The sequence below is a fragment of the Bufo gargarizans genome, chromosome 2 (assembly GCF_014858855.1).
Source record: "Bufo gargarizans isolate SCDJY-AF-19 chromosome 2, ASM1485885v1, whole genome shotgun sequence".
NCBI lineage: Eukaryota > Metazoa > Chordata > Amphibia > Anura > Bufonidae > Bufo > Bufo gargarizans.
This window is the reverse complement of record NC_058081.1, coordinates 559,171,400-559,187,621: the sequence shown is the minus strand read 5'-3', so window position 1 is coordinate 559,187,621 and position 16,222 is coordinate 559,171,400. Positions and strand designations below refer to the sequence as shown.

General features: G+C 43.1%; 1 protein-coding gene across 2 annotated transcripts in view; it reads right to left on the bottom strand.

Moving 5' to 3' along the window:
- The window catches only part of POLD1 (DNA polymerase delta 1, catalytic subunit), a 172,539-nt gene that overhangs the window by 78,338 nt on the left and 77,979 nt on the right, over positions 1–16,222 (bottom strand). For both annotated transcript variants that reach the window (XM_044281624.1, XM_044281625.1), the window contains exons 17-19: positions 15,734–15,881; positions 6,605–6,700; positions 6,381–6,518 (exon numbers count right to left, since the gene is read on the bottom strand). In XM_044281624.1, coding sequence (XP_044137559.1) covers positions 6,381–6,518; positions 6,605–6,700; positions 15,734–15,881 — 382 coding nt within the window. The remainder of the gene's footprint in view (positions 1–6,380; positions 6,519–6,604; positions 6,701–15,733; positions 15,882–16,222) is intronic.

Below are 16,222 nucleotides of genomic sequence, written 5' to 3'. Positions count from 1 at the left end.
CCAGTAATAGTTGCAGATCAGAATATCCGCATAGGTGGTGCAGTGGTTGACATCTTGATGAAGAGTATGGTATCTATCCATGGATAGTCTGAATGTGTCTGTGTGATCAGAACTGTGATGTATATACATTAAAAAGGCTATGTACAGTTTTGTAACCATCAGTTTGGTATTTGCTCAATTGCATAAAAAACAAATAAAGCAAATTTGCAACTAGTATTAAACGTGTTTTACCATTTTGTCTACACAGTTCCTTTGTGAGTCCATGGTTACAGACCACAAGTATGTCTATGTGTAGTCTGAGCCAGGACTAGAGTGTTCCTCTCTATCCTCTGCACCCTAATCCACAAAATATTTGCTAATAACCAAATTGGGCTGATGCTTAGGCTACTTTCACACTTGCGGCAGTGTGATTCGGCGGGCAGTTCAGTTGTCGGAACTGCACGTCGGATCCGCCGATTTGGATGTGACAAAGCATTTGTGAGACGGATCAGTCTCACAAATGCATTGCAAGAACTGATCCGTCTCTCAGTTTGTCATGCAGACAGACGGATCAGTCTTGCATTTTTTTTTCACATTTTTACCAGTCTGCGCATCCCGGAGGCCGGAAAGACAAATCCGGCATTTTGAATGCCAGATTCGGCACTAATATATTCCTATGGGGAAAAATGCCGGATCTCAAGCATGTCTTCAGTTTTTTTCGCCGGAGATAAAACCGTAGCATGCTACGGTTTTATCTTTTGCCTGATCAGTCAAAACGACTGAACTGAAGACGTCCTGATGCATCCCTGAACGGATTGCTCTCCATTCAGAATGTATGGGGATAAAACTGATCAGTTCTTTTCCGGTATAGAGCCCCTGTGACGGAACTCTATGCCAGAAATGAAAAACGCTAGTGCAAAAGTACCATTAGTTACCAATGAGACAAATAAATGGGAGCTATACGGTTATAGCCACAAAACAATATTCACAATATTTTTTAAGGTGCACTGGAGCAACCAAATGGTTGCAAAAGTGCATACACCTACTATTCCGCACACAGATGAGATGCCGACATTCAGCTTTACAGCTGTCATAAAGATCCTTTAAAGTTTTTTTTTTTTTTTTTTGTGTGATTAGTGGGGGATTGACCACTGGAAACCTGCTGAGCACAAGAATGGGGATTGCGTGTTCCAGTGTGAATGGAACATAAAGTATATTACAAACTGAAGTGTATATACAAAGTAAAAGTAATGACCCACGTTTATTGCTGCCAGATAACCCCTTTAATAGTATTAGTCAGGGAACAAGTGTCTGATCAGTGCGTGTCAAATGCGACTGATCATCAAAATGGGGACACTGTTACCCATTCGAATGGAGCAATGGTCATACATTTTCCCTGCCACACCAACTCTATGGGACTACCAGGGATGGCTGTACCCTGTACATGTTCAACTGTGTCATCAGAGATACACGACTACCGCTAAATTCAAATGAAGGGGACATGGGATCTTTATTCTAAGTATCAACAAGGGTTCCCAGTCAGACCTTTACTAGTTACTTTTTTTTGGGCAATTCTGCTGTTCAGGAACACATGCAAGTCAGTTTCTGAGCATGTCATCACCTTCCTGATTTGCAAGAGCGGTCAGTGTGTGTGGGGGTGCAGAAATCCCCCCCAAAGGACACGTTCATACCTTTAATCATCTCTGTGTAGACAGGACTATAATTTATCATACTGTAGCAAAATAGATAAGGTACCACAATAAAAACTGCTAAAAAGGGCTTAACATATTTATCCAGATCGGTATATTCTTCCATTTGAAGTCAGACGTATCAGGTGGAAAAGTTAAAGGTAATATCACACTGCAGATAACCAGAGCTCACATTAGGGCTGCACAATTAATCAAATTAATATTATTAATTCGCTTTCTTGCAGCCAGACCATTTTATTAAATATTGTAAAATAGATTTTTTTCATCTACAGAATCAGCGCAGCATGTGCGGGTCTTTTAAGTCCTAGTCACAGGCTGCAGAGAGCCACACGTGCTGCGCTTTTACAGCGCTCAAGCCATAGCCAGGAGCCTGCTGTAACAGCCGGGGGATAGGGGGCGAGCGGGTAACGGCCGAGGGAAGAGAAAGCGCAATGTAGTTCCCTGAGCAAGATGGCCAAATCCAGGACTGCACATGGCTGCCAACCAGGGCATCAGCATATCTACTGTACAGGGAGACCTGGAGCAGAGTACATCATGTATACAGAGGGAGGACTGGAGGAAGGTATATAATGTATACAGAGGAAGGACTGGAGCAGAGTATATCATGTATACAGAGGGAGGACTGGAGGAAGGTATATAATGTATACAGAGGAAGGACTGGAGCAGAGTATATCATGTATACAGAGAGAGGACTGGAGCAGAGTATATAATGTATATAGAGGGAGGACTGGGGTACAGTATGTAATGTATATAGAGAGGACTGGAGCAGAGTATATAATGTATATAGAGGGAGGACTGGGGTACAGTATATAATGTATATAGAGAAAGGACTGGAGCAGAGTATATAATGTATACAGAGAGAGGACTGGAGCAGAGTATATAATGTATACAGAGAGAGGACTGGAGCAGAGTATATAATGTATATAGAGGGAGGACTGGGGTACAGTATGTAATGTATATAGAGAGGACTGGAGCAGAGTATATAATGTATATAGAGGGAGGACTGGGGTACAGTATATAATGTATATAGAGAAAGGACTGGAGCAGAGTATATAATGAATACAGAGAGAGGACTGGAGCAGAGTATATAATGTATATAGAGAGAGGACTGGAGCAGAGTATATAATGTATACAGAGAGAGGACTGGAGCAGAGTATATAATGTATATAGAGGGAGGACTGGGGTACAGTATGTAATGTATATAGAGGGAGGACTGGAGGAGGGAATATAATGTATGTAGAGAGGACTGGAGGAGGGTATATAATGTATATAGAGAGGACTGGAGGAGGGTATATAATGTATATAGAGAGGACTGGAGGAGGGTATATAATGTATATAGAGAGGACTGGAGGAGGGTATATAATGTATATAGAGAGGACTGGAGGAGGGTATATAATGTATATAGAGAGGACTGGAGGAGGGTATATAATGTATATAGAGAGGACTGGAGGAGGGTATATAATGTATATAGAGAGGACTGGAGGAGGGTATATAATGTATATAGAGAGGACTGGAGGAGGGTATATAATGTATATAGAGAGGACTGGAGGAGGGTATATAATGTATATAGAGAGGACTGGAGGAGGGTATATAATGTATATAGAGAGGACTGGAGGAGGGTATATAATGTATATAGAGAGGACTGGAGGAGGGTATATAATGTATATAGAGAGGACTGGAGGAGGGTATATAATGTATATAGAGAGGACTGGAGGAGGGTATATAATGTATATAGAGAGGACTGGAGGAGGGTATATAATGTATATAGAGAGGACTGGAGGAGGGTATATAATGTATATAGAGAGGACTGGAGGAGGGTATATAATGTATATAGAGAGGACTGGAGGAGGGTATATAATGTATATAGAGAGGACTGGAGGAGGGTATATAATGTATATAGAGGGGACTGGAGGAGGGTATATAATGTATATAGAGGGGACTGGAGGAGGGTATATAATGTATATAGAGGGAGGATTGGAGCACAGTATATAACAGTGGTGGAGAACCTATGGCACAGGTGCCTGACGCAACATTCAGAGCCCTCCCTGTGGGCACCCACACCCTGGATAAAGTCTATGGTGTACCAATATGTCTTAGACTCTTCCTGGCAATTATCAGCGCAGGGCGCACTATGGACATAACGAGCAGCGCACTGAATGTAGGCAGGATATTACAGTACATGGAAGATATAGTATATTGGACTGTAGTGCTCAGGGTAAATTGCAGTGTTGGCACTTTGAGATAAATAAGTGGGTTTTGGGTTGCAGTTTGGGCACTTGGTCTCTAAAAGGTTCCCCATCACTGGTCTATAATGTATATAGCGGAAGGGCTGGAGCATACAGTCATGTGAAAAAATTAGGACACCCTTTGAAAGCATGTGGTTTTTTGTAACATTTTTAATAAAAGGTTATTTCATCTCCGTTTCAACAATACAGAGAGATTAAAGTAATCCAACTAAACAAAGAAAACTGAAGAAAAGTCTTTTCAAGATCTTCTGTAAATGTCATTCTACAAAAATGCCTATTCTAACTGAGGAAAAAGATAGGACACCCTCACATGTATTCCCTCTTAAATTGGCTCAGATCTCACACAGGTATATCACACCAGGTGCACATAATTAGTAGATCGTTACTCTGCATGTTGAATGAGGCTTGCCCTATTTAAACCTCAGACATTTAGTTTGGTGTGCTCCTGACTGTTGAAGTGAGAGTGAGCACCATGGTGAGAGCAAAAGCGCTGTCAGAGGACTTCAGAAAAAAGATTGTAGCAGCCTATGAGTCTGGGAAGGGATTTAAAAAGATCTCAAAAGATTTTGAAATCAGCCATTCCACTGTCCGGAAGATAGTCTACAAGTGGAGGGCTTTCAAAACAACTGCCAACATGCCCAGGACTGGTCGCCCCAGCAAGTTCACCCCAAGAGCAGACCGCAAGATGCTAAAAGAGGTCTCCAAAAACCCTAAAGTGTCATCTCGAGAACTACAGCAGGCTCTGGCTACTGTTGATGTAGAAGTACATGCCTCTACAATCAGAAAGAGACTGTACAAGTTTAACTTGCATGGGAGGTGTGCAAGGAGGAAACCTTTGCTTTCCAAGAGAAACATCGAGGCCAGACTGACATTTGCCAGAGATAAAGTTGACAAAGACCAGGACTTCTGGAATAATGTTCTTTGGACAGATGAGTCCAAAATTGAATTATTTGGACACAACAGCAGAGGACATGTTTGGCGTAAACCAAACACAGCATTCCAAGAAAAGAACCTCATACCAACTGTGAAGCATGGAGGTGGAAGTGTCATGGTTTGGGGCTGCTTTGCTGCAGCAGGACCTGGTCAGCTCACCATCATAGAATCCACGATGAATTCTACTGTGTATCAGAAGGTGCTTGAAGAACATGTGAGACCATCAGTTAGAAAATTAAAGCTGAAGCGGAACTGGACCATGCAACATGACAATGACCCAAAACATACTAGTAAATCAACCAAAGATTTGCTGAAAAAGAAGAAATGGAGAGTCCTGGAATGGCCAAGTCAAAGTCCAGATTTGAATCCCATTGAGATGCTGTGGGGTGACTTGAAAAGGGCTGTACGTGCAAGAAACCCCTCAAACATCTCACAGCTGAAAAAGTTCTGCATTGAGGAGTGGGGTAAAATTTCCTCAGACCGATGTCGAAGACTGGTAGATGGCTACAAGAACCGTCTCACTGCAGTTATTTCAGCCAAAGGAGGTAACACTCGCTATTAGGGGCAAGGGTGTCCTATCTTTTTCCTCAGTTAGAATAGGCATTTTTGTAGAATGACATTTACAGAAGATCTTGAAGACTTTTCTTCAGTTTTCTTTGTTTAGTTGGATTACTTTAATCTCTCTGTATTGTTGAAACGGAGATGAAATAACCTTTTATTAAAAATGTTACAAAAAACCACATGCTTTCAAAGGGTGTCCTAATTTTTTCACATGACTGTATATTATAGAGCAGGGTTTCTTAAAGGGAGTCTGTCACCTCCATATGGCCATATACAGTGCTTACATTGTCCTATAGCTCACCTATATATGAATGTAATGGTACCTTTGTTATATTGTTTACACTTGCAGAAGCTAGAAAAACTAAGTTTTATTCATATGCAAATGAACACTCGCCGCCCCAGCCTCTGCCCACCCTCCTATTCCTTTGTGTCATCCTTCGGTCCGGCAGAGATCAGTCTCGCCAGGGTATGCGCACCGCGATGCCTATTGTGGGCACGGCATCGCTTCAACTAGTGCGCAGGCACAGGATCTCGGCCGGACCGAAGGATTTCCCAGTTTTATTGTTTGTATGTGAAATGTTGTGCTGCCATATCTGTTTTTGTTTGCTTCCTGCATGCTAGCTTTATGGATTGAGCATTCCCCGCCCATCTGCCTACACCGCCCTGAACATTGTAGGCTTAGTCAAGCCCAGGAGAGGCAGTTCTGGTAGTGTTGGGGACCTATCTGCAGAAGCCACCTTGATGCCTGGTAGATGGGCCCGACACACGTTTGATCAAACATGTGGGCTAAGAGCTTCTATTTTTTTCATTTATAGTAGGTATAAGACTTTAATGGAGATAATTTTTTTGCCATAATCACCCAGCCCTAAGCTCACATCTTAGAAACTGATGGGACAGACAAAAGCATGTGTGACAATGATGAAGCCCATCAGCAATTCCAATACATACAAACCTTTTCAAACTCCAATTTTATGGGTGGTGTGAAATGACTGGAGACCCATTCTGCCGCTTCTCTTCCTAGTTCCATGGTTTCGGAGACTGTCGGAACACCAAGTTTGCACATCACAGAATCTGTGTCACCATAAATAACCTGCAGAGAACAACCAGTGTCCATTATAACGGTCTACCACTGCATCCCAGCACCTACACATAAGGCATAATATAAATGTCACCTACCTTGGCATCTGCCTTATATCCATTTGCAAGAGTGTACTTAGATTCCACCAGTTGTTTGGTTTTCTCGATCATCTGTCTGCCAAAGCCGGTGACACTCTAAACAAAAGATCAGATAATTAACTTTATTGTATAGAACAAGCGACCATATACACAAACTTCTGCTAAACCAACACATGGCCTGTCAAGAGAAATAACTGCATATCATTGTTTTAATGCCTGTAAATATATTTAAATACATAATTCTCAGAAAGCCTACAATAAGCAATGTTATGTTAGTCATAAACCCTTTCCCCATCAAGGACATCTCTCGTACACCTTGCCAGGAAACACTTCAACAGCTAAGGACATCTCTGATACCTCCTTGCTTGTAAAGACTCGGGGTAAACTGTGATTTTGGGTGCAATCTAGCCCAAGCTGGAGCAGACAGAAATGAGAGCTAACCATCATTGAAGCTCTTACTTTGGTCTGTGTAGAGAAAAAGGGTAAGCACGGCAAAGAGGGAAATGCTGGCAACATGCAGGATGTCCAGTGCCCCTAGAAGGCTTTAGATGATTACCAGGGAGCAGTGGAACATGAACTTTGCTGCATGGGATCATACCCTCCTGAATCAGAGCGCATACTTGCATTATGGGAATGAATGTCACATAAGAGGGAGTCATCTAATCATTCCTGTGCACCTAAGGCTACGTTCACACTAGGGTTAATATTTTCCAGTATTGAGATCAGTCATAGGGTCTCAATACCGGGGAAAAAAAAAAAACTTCCAAATGTAACTGAACAGAACGGAGTGCTCCAAAATACATTCCGTTCTCATACCGGACAGCAAACTGCAGCATGCTGTGGTTTTCTTTCCGTCCTGGGATCCAGAGCAAGACGGATCAGTCATGACCCACAATGCGAGTCAATGGGGACGGATCCGTTTTCTCTGACACAATAGAAAGTTGGATCCGTCCCCCATTGAAATTCAATGCAGTTCATGATGGATTGGTCTTCAATATGTTAAAGATAATACAACCGGATCCGTTCATAACGGATGCAGATGGTTATATTATCAGTAACAGAAGAGTTTTTGCTGAACCCTGCCGGATCCAGCAAAAATGCTCATGTGAAAGTAGTTTAATTAGGTTGTTTATTGGGGTTTACAAGTGTGTACATCATGGTGTCAAATAAGTCACATCAAGACTGACACATTATTAAAAATTCCACATCTTACATTATGCTTACCCTATCCATAACCAATCTTTAGCAAAAAAATGCACTGACTGCTTCTTTGGTTATACCAAGTACAGGAAAAAGTAATTAAGCAGTGGCCGGGTTTCCTTAGGCATCATGCTGTCTTCTCTGTTAGCCTGGGACATCCAGCCCTTATTATTAACCCTTGGAGCTATCTGCTCTTTCTGAACCTAGTTCCCACGCCATTCTGTAGGCAGAATTTATTTTTCTACTGCTGGATAAATACGTCCTGTAGCGTAAGCGGAATCCTGGTACTACTGCTGGATACTGCACTCCCTGTAGCTTACACTCCTATAGACGGAGTAGTTACACTACCACTGAATTCCGTGAGTCCTGTCACATTCCCTTCCCTCCTTAGGCGAAAAATGTGTGCTCACCACTGGACCCTGTACATTCTGTAGCATACCCTCCTTCCATAGGCGGAGTAATTCCCTTTGCACTGGATGCCGTACAGCCTGTAGCATTTCCCTTCTTTCAAAGGCGGAGTACTTGCACTACCACTGGCTGCTGTACAGCCTGTAGCATAGGCCGAGTAATTGCCCTTGCACTGGATGCCGTACAGCCTGTAGCATTACCCTCCTTACCATAGGCAGAGTAATTGTCCCTGGACTGGATACCATACAGCCTGTAGCATTACCCCCCTTTCCTTAGGCAGAGTAATTGTCCTTGCACTGGATACTGTACAGCCTGTAACGCTACCCTCATTGCTAAGCGGTGTACTTGCTCTACCACTAGATACTGTACAGCCCACTGCATTATCCTCTTTCCATAGGCAGCGTAATAGCACTACCACTGGATACTGTACAGCCCGTGCCATTACCCTTCTTCTGTAGGAGGAGTAATTGCACTTCCACTGGGTACTGTACGGCCCGTAGCATTATCCTCTTTCCATGGGCAGAGTAATCTATCGGCGGAGTGTTTACATCCCATTGATTCCTATACATCCGGAAGCATTCCCCTCTTTCCATGTGCGGAATATTTAAACCACCACTGGTCACTGTACATCCCGGTAGCGTTACTCTCCTTTCAGAGGCAGTGTAGTTGGACCTAGTTCCCACGCCATTCTGTAGGCAGAATTTATTTATCCTACCGCTGGATACAAACGTCTTATAGCATAAGAGGAATCCTTGCACTACCGGCTGCTTCTACTTCTCCCCTTCCGCAGGGCGAGTAGTTGCGCTCCCCCACATACTCTTACTGCCTGCTCGGCCAGTGTTCATGGTCATTGGGTTCTCGTATGCCCCCTTTTCTGCTGTGGGGTGTCTGCGCGTGTGGTGTTAGTTCTGTTAGCAGTTTTGTTTGTTTTTCTTGGGCTTTGTGGCATTTGGGGTCCACACTCCCTTCCTGGCACAGTATTTTTCCTATCTCTGGTTTCTGTCTGCAGCTTCCGATTCCAGTTCAAGCAGCCTTCCATGAAGTATCTGACTGCTTCTCTCTTTAATTTAAGATCCTCCTCTACATGCCTCTGCTTACCACATTGGCGTTTTCCTGAGGGAACATTCCCTGTCCGGTTGCTCCAATTGTTTTGTCAATTTTGGGTTGGTTCCACTGCCTTGTTCCCTTTGGGTTTCTTCTCTCCCTCAAGAATTCTTTCTAGTGGGCCATTCTCATGCCTGACTTCCAGGTTCTCTAGCCCTGACTTGTTCGTCATGGTCCCCACACACCATACCGGCAGTCCGGTATGGTGTGTGGGGCCTTTGCCTTTGGGCATCCCTACTACTTCCCCCATGGGGGGCAAGTTTTGTCACATCTGCAGTTCTTTGGCCCTTGATATCCAGATGCCATTATTAGTTCTTCTTCCAATCAGTATTTCAAAGAGGAGTGGTTTCCTTTTTTCTTCTCACACCATGCTGTGACTGTTGATGGCTCTAGGGTGTTTTTTTCCTGGGGTTCTTACCCAAGGGCATCAGTTCTTTTGGTCTTCTGAATCCAGGCTACGTATTTCTCTCCTGTATCTTCCGCAATTGCTCAGTTGCTTCTGGTGACTTGTCTTCATTCTTTTCCATCTTGTGGATATTCTGTGTGCTCTCCACTTCTTCTGAAGTCTCCTAAGCCGTGACTTATATTCCCTGGGCTGTTCTTTCTTCTGCCCAGCCGAAGCCTCTGCGTATTCAGCAGCTCTCTGACTGGCTTTCCTGGGAATGGTTTTTCCTGTCCCTTTTCAGGGTTCCTGGTGTGTCTTTCCCCCGTATTTCTGTGCGGGTCCTTATGACCTGGCTTGGATTCGTTCTGTTCTTGTTCTCTCCCCATGGTACTGCTCTTTAACGTCCCATTATCTTCTGTGTCCCCCCAATGATACAAGCGAGAAAATGGGATTTTTTGGCTTACCTGTAAAATCCTTTTCTCGCGGAGTTCATTGGGGTACACAGCTCCCACCCTTTATGTACATTGCTGGTTCTCCTAGATGGGTCCTTCTGGTTCTTGATGATGACCCATCTCTGTTTTTCTTCCTTTTTATTGTTTTCTATTGGCTTCTCCTGGCTGCTCCTATGGCTTTTGTACAATCTGATTAGCTCACTGTCTGCAGGAGGGGTATAGCTGAGAGGAGGAGCTAACACTTTTTTTTTGCTTAGTGTCGCCTCCTAGTGGCAGCAGCTATACCCATCGTCTTCTCGGTCCACCAATGAACTCAGCGAGAAAAGGATTTTACAGGCAAGCACCAAAAATCCTATTTTCTTATACATTGTATGCTTGCAAGCTTTCACAAAAATGTGTCGATTTAGCTGGCAAAGTAGCTGTTTGGAGTGTGCACTAAGCATTTTATTACATTTGTGAATTTGCATTGTCTCCGTTTCAATTTTTTATTTTTTTTTAACTTGGGTTAATCTTTTAGCCATAAACATGATGTTTAATGCATTTTGATTTAAAACAACAAATAAATAGAACATGATTATGGCATTTTAATGTCCGATGTACCTATTTTCAGAAAATACTAGAAGGAAAAATTTACTGTAAAAGTCAATTAACCCTTAGGATACCAGAGGTTATTTTTGGTGTTATTTTTGGTTTTATTTTTCTTCCTTGATCCATAACTTTTTTTGTTTTCCGTTCACATAGGTGTATGAGGTCTTATTTCTTGCAGGACAAGTTGTACTTTATAATGCCACCATTTATTATGGCATACAATGTAGTGGGAAATAAGTTCCAAATGGGGTGGAACTGGGAAAAAAAACACAATTCCTTCACAATTTTCATTCCCTTTGCGGCAAAACTGACCGTGCCCTTCATTCTCTGGGTCAGTGCAATTAAACAATACCACATATGTATAGGTTTTTTTTATGTCTAAATACTAGTGTAAAAATAAATGTAAACTTTGAAATATTTCTTTTTGTTTACATCACCATATTCTGACTCCCATAACTTTTTTTTTTTATAGTTATATCTACTAAGCTGTGTAAGGGCTAATTTTTTTGCGGGACAAGCTGTAGTTTTTATTGATACCATTTTGGAGTGCGCGGGACTTTTTGATCACATAAAAAAAAAAAAAAAAGGCAAATTTTGACCCTTTTTCCGTTATGCTATTCGCTGTATTGGAAATATATTTTTATAGTACAGGCGTTTTTGGACTCTGTGATGCCCATGATGTTAATATTTTTTTGTTATTTATGTATTCATTTTTTATTCTATGGAAAGGGGGGTGATTTAAACTTTTATATTTTTTTTATTTAATTTTTTTTTTTTTTTACGGTTTTATTTTCCTACCATTTCAACACTAAAGAAAGATGGTTTTAAACTGATGACCTATCCTCTGAGAAGGCACCAGTGTTCGTAGTGCCACGGTTGTCTTGCAGCTTTGCCTAGGCGATGTGACATCACATTCATCAGTCACATGACCTAGGCACAGTTCACTGGGCTGTGATACCAAGCACAGCCGCTATACAATATACAGTGCTGTACTTGGCAAGCTGAGAGAAGAGAGAAGGCAGCGGCACTACCGCGAGCACTGGTGCCTTCTCAAACTGCTGATCAGCAGGGGTCTAAATCTCAGGAAACCCCTTTAATAAGTAAATAAATATTTTTTTTTAAAAAAAATTCAGTTTCCAGGGATACGTCTGCTAGTCTGGTGCATCTTATAGTCGGAGAAATCTGGTTCTGTCCTCAGGATAGGTCATCAATATCTGATAGGCAGAGGTCTGACACTCGGCACCCCCGCCGATCAGCTTTATGTAGAGAAGACGGCGCTCCACGCGAGCTGCTTCCTGTTCATTACACTACCTGTCATCTCACTTGAATGGAGCCAGTACTTGTAATTACACTGCGCCACCGCTGCTGGGGGAACAATGCGCAGTGTAATGAAGAGAAAGCAGCATTCGCATGGGGCGCCACCTCTTCTTCAAACAGCTGATCAGTGGTGGAGCCGGGTGTAGGACCCCTGTCGATCAGATATTAATGACCTATCCTGGAGATAAGTCATCAATAGATATTGCCTGCGCAACCCATGTAAGTAGCAAGATGAGGATAGCTACATCTGGTATGGGGGTGTTAGTATGATTTATTTTTATTTTTTTCATAGTATATTTTCTTTGTACGTCAAATGTGTGAAATTGTTCTACCTACCAGAGGTCCAAAACCCCCAAGCAGTGAATGGGTTAAAAGGGGTCAGCTAGTTTAGTATAGCCATTTTTAAATATCCTACTAAGGAACTGTGAGATAATAGACGGCGAGGTCACTTATCTATTTGACCTGAGTGGACAAAGAGGGCATCCCCGGCTTTATAGATACACATACAGTGTGCATCCACCTCCATAGTGAAGCTGTTCTGTGAATACCTTAAAACCTTGGTTATAACTTGGCACAACTCCTTCAGGAGAACTAGAAAGTGAAAGACAATTTAAGAAGTCGCCTAGGGGACAGAAAGCACCCCCTAATGACAAAACCATCTAGTAAGCAATGGCTTGCTTTCCTCTGGTATTTCACGGGAGACAATTTGCAGAACTGGTCAGAATCTTGAGACAGCAGGAAACCACCAGCTCAAGATGAAAACGTCACAGCAATTCCAGACGCAGGACCATTACTTTTGCTAATTTGGAATAGAAACAGGTTGCAGACCTCAGACAAAACAAATGGGCGGATTAAAATAAATAATCTCAATGTTTAAGGTGATCTCTGATACACACCAAGCTTTAAGGCCGGCCAGTCCTTATCTATCAACTGGGAAGTTCACAGTTTAGCAAGACCTGTTGAGTTCCTGTTTTACCACTGCTGTAATGGCAATGCACAAGGCAGATAAGCTGGCCTCAGCACAACCTCCTCAAAGGCTCAAAATGTGGACAGAGCTCTGCTGCAACCTCTCCCTCCCTTTCCTGCGGAAGGATATTTGTTCAGTGTCTGGTTTTGCCCACCAAGTTTTGTAACATTGGTCACAGTCTCTCCACAAATCGTCAGTATGCTGCCCAGCAATATGGCTGCAGAGCGGCTGCAAGGATTTCCTAGTACAAATGTTAACATTTACTCAAGGATTATATGCATCTTTTGCAGCCCTACTGAAATGAAAGGGTCTGAACCTGTTCTGCAAAATTGCGGAACGGATGCGGACCCATTCATGCGGTCGTGGGAATGTAACCTAATAATGCTGAGAGTAGTGTCCAATGTGTTAACATGTCATACTGATATGATACATACAACTAGGGCTGCAGCCATCTATTTTTGCAATCAAGTATTCTACCGCTTAATCGAGTACTCTAATAGGAAAAAACTAATTAAAAGAACGTTCAGGCTCTCCCTTTTCTGCCCCCCCCCCCCCCCCCCAACAGTGAAATGCAATACTTACCTCTCCTGTAGGAGCGCTGCCAACAATACAGGGATCTTCGATCATCTTCTTCAATCGCTACACTGGGACCTGAGGTCACACAGTGTTCGGTCATAGTGCACGCTTGTGTGTACGTCAGGATCCAGTGCAGCGCGGTGCGGGCCGGCGGGAGAACATGTGTGCACAAAATCGGTTACTTTTTGAAAAAAAGGGGCACGCCACGTGGCTTCTGACTCAACAAATCAGGCATATCTCACGCCAGTAGAAAAATATAAAGGGTAGTCCCTAAGGGGAGAAGGTGGCTAGGCCCTCCCCCCCCGCATGGTAAAGGCCACACACGCTCCATGTGAAACAGTAAGTAAACCATCTTTACATGCCACAAGAAAGAGTTGCAGCTATCTCCTCAACCTGAATGGATTTGTTTTGTTGCTTTCCATTTTACAGGTATCTGGGTTGATTTGGACTAAATATGTCCTTCTAAGTCTGCGCCACCTCAATTCTTTCCCTCTTCTGCCCCCCCCCCATCTGTTAGAACTACACAGCTGGCCTGGTAGCGGGGGCTCTTCCTCTACCCTAGACCCTTGTCCCCTGATGAGTTGGGGGGTCTTCCATATGTAGAGGTCCCTTTTTTTTCTTTCTTCAGATTAGTATATATTCTCATATGAAACGCGTAAGGACTTTGAGTATATCTTCACAATAGTTCTTCACCATTACCATCTTCTTGAAATACCCTGGTTTTTCAAGCCCCCAATAGGGCCACTTCCCCTGTCCTGACAGGGTCACCTAGGGTATTCTATTTAGGGTTAGGTTCCGGACGGGGCCACCCCTTGCGGGGATAGGACCCAGTGTTAGGAGGTTTACTTTAGGGCATAGCAGGCCAAGTAGGGCATAAACAGGGACAAACTTTCCCTGTGGACCTCCTACACAAAGTAACCACCCACTGGAGGACGTATTCAGGCGCGAGAACATCCTCTCCTTGGGTACTGGACTAGAAGGTCTTGATCGTCCACCACCGGTAAGATCCACCCTTTTTCTTTGGCCTATTGGCATGTTCATAGACCTCTGGCACACCGCCGTGGTATTCACTTGGTGCATGTTTATTGGTCATACAGTCCCAACCCCGCCCCGCCCAGAGGCGGTAATGTGGACTTGATCATAAGGTGACCTGTTATCACAGGTTCCCTGCCGTTGTGCGTATTGTTTGTCTGTAAGGGGTCTTTTTCCCCAATTTTGGGATCTTAATTGTCCTAATAAACGTTAAGTTTTAATACGTTACTGCCCTTTTGTTTTACATAGCTCACGCCAGTGCAGAGAGATCAAGACTGGCCGATGGTCCCGACAGTCTTGACATATCTCTCCCAATGTGTCAATAGGGATACATTAGCCAAGCAGAGGTCCAAAGTATGTCATTTTGGTCGTTATGTGGCAGAAAAGTCAGTAGTATGGAATAGCATAGTATACTACATTATTTCAAACAACAGTTTTATTTCAAACAACTATATGTTAAAGTGGCCCATAAATGTGATGTGAAGAGAGCCTATGGCACGCTTCCCACCTGGCGGCCGCGCTTACACAATGTTCCTTTTTTTTTTTTTTCTTTCTCAACTCAACCCATGGCTTCATGATGGATCTGAATATTTGACTGGGGCTTTACAGGAAAAGTGCCATGCTTTGGTCTGTGAATAAAACTATTGATAGGAAGACAAAGGACATATCATGTGGACGGTCGAAGAGAGGGAATTCCCAGAGGACTACACAGTAGGTGGAGACCCCTCCACTGCCTGTTACAATGCTGAAAGTGAACAGATTGAAGCAACACTGCAGGTAAAGGGGCTCTCCAGTGTTGTTGAGATGTATTTTACCAATATCCAGGACTTGGGGGGGGGAAAATAAAAAATAGAATCAAGTAGTAGTGATTTGTAATGTAGTAATCTGCTCCAATTACTGCTACTTTGTTTTCCATGCAGCATCCAAGATGGACTGTATGAACATAGAAGGGGACTACTCATCTACACTGGTGCAAAGGAAAAGCTAGCTGGAAACGAATTGGTTGCTATGGGCAACTGCTCCACTTCCTTGGAACTGCTGATGATAAATCTCTTTAGATTTCATTCCTCCTCTGTATGGGTTTTAGCATTTAGACTTACCTGTGAAATCTCCAGACAGGGGAGTTTTCCAACTTGTGCTCCAGTGAACCCATAGACAGAGTTTGCACTCACTTTCAGTGCAAGCTGACGACCATCCAGAACCTTCTGTTTAAAGGGATCAGTCTCCTTCTTCAGCTCTGCTTTTGCACTAAAATAAAAAAATAAAAATAAAGAAATAAATAAAATCCAAGAAAAACAGTAGAGCCCTATACTAGATCTGCCAGATCCTCAATGCATTGTTATAACGGAAACCTGCTTTCTGTAATCCAAAATTCTTATAATGAAAAGGTATCTGGAAAGTAATTGTACAAACGTAAAAAGGACACAAAGCACGGATACCAGCCGTGTGCATTACGCATTTTGCAGACCAGAACGATAGAAATGCCTAAAACTCCGTCGAAGGCTAAGACCTAATCAGAAGCTGCAAACAGGAACCAGAGATAGGAAAAATACTGCGCCAGGAAGGGACCCCGAATGCCACAAAGCCCC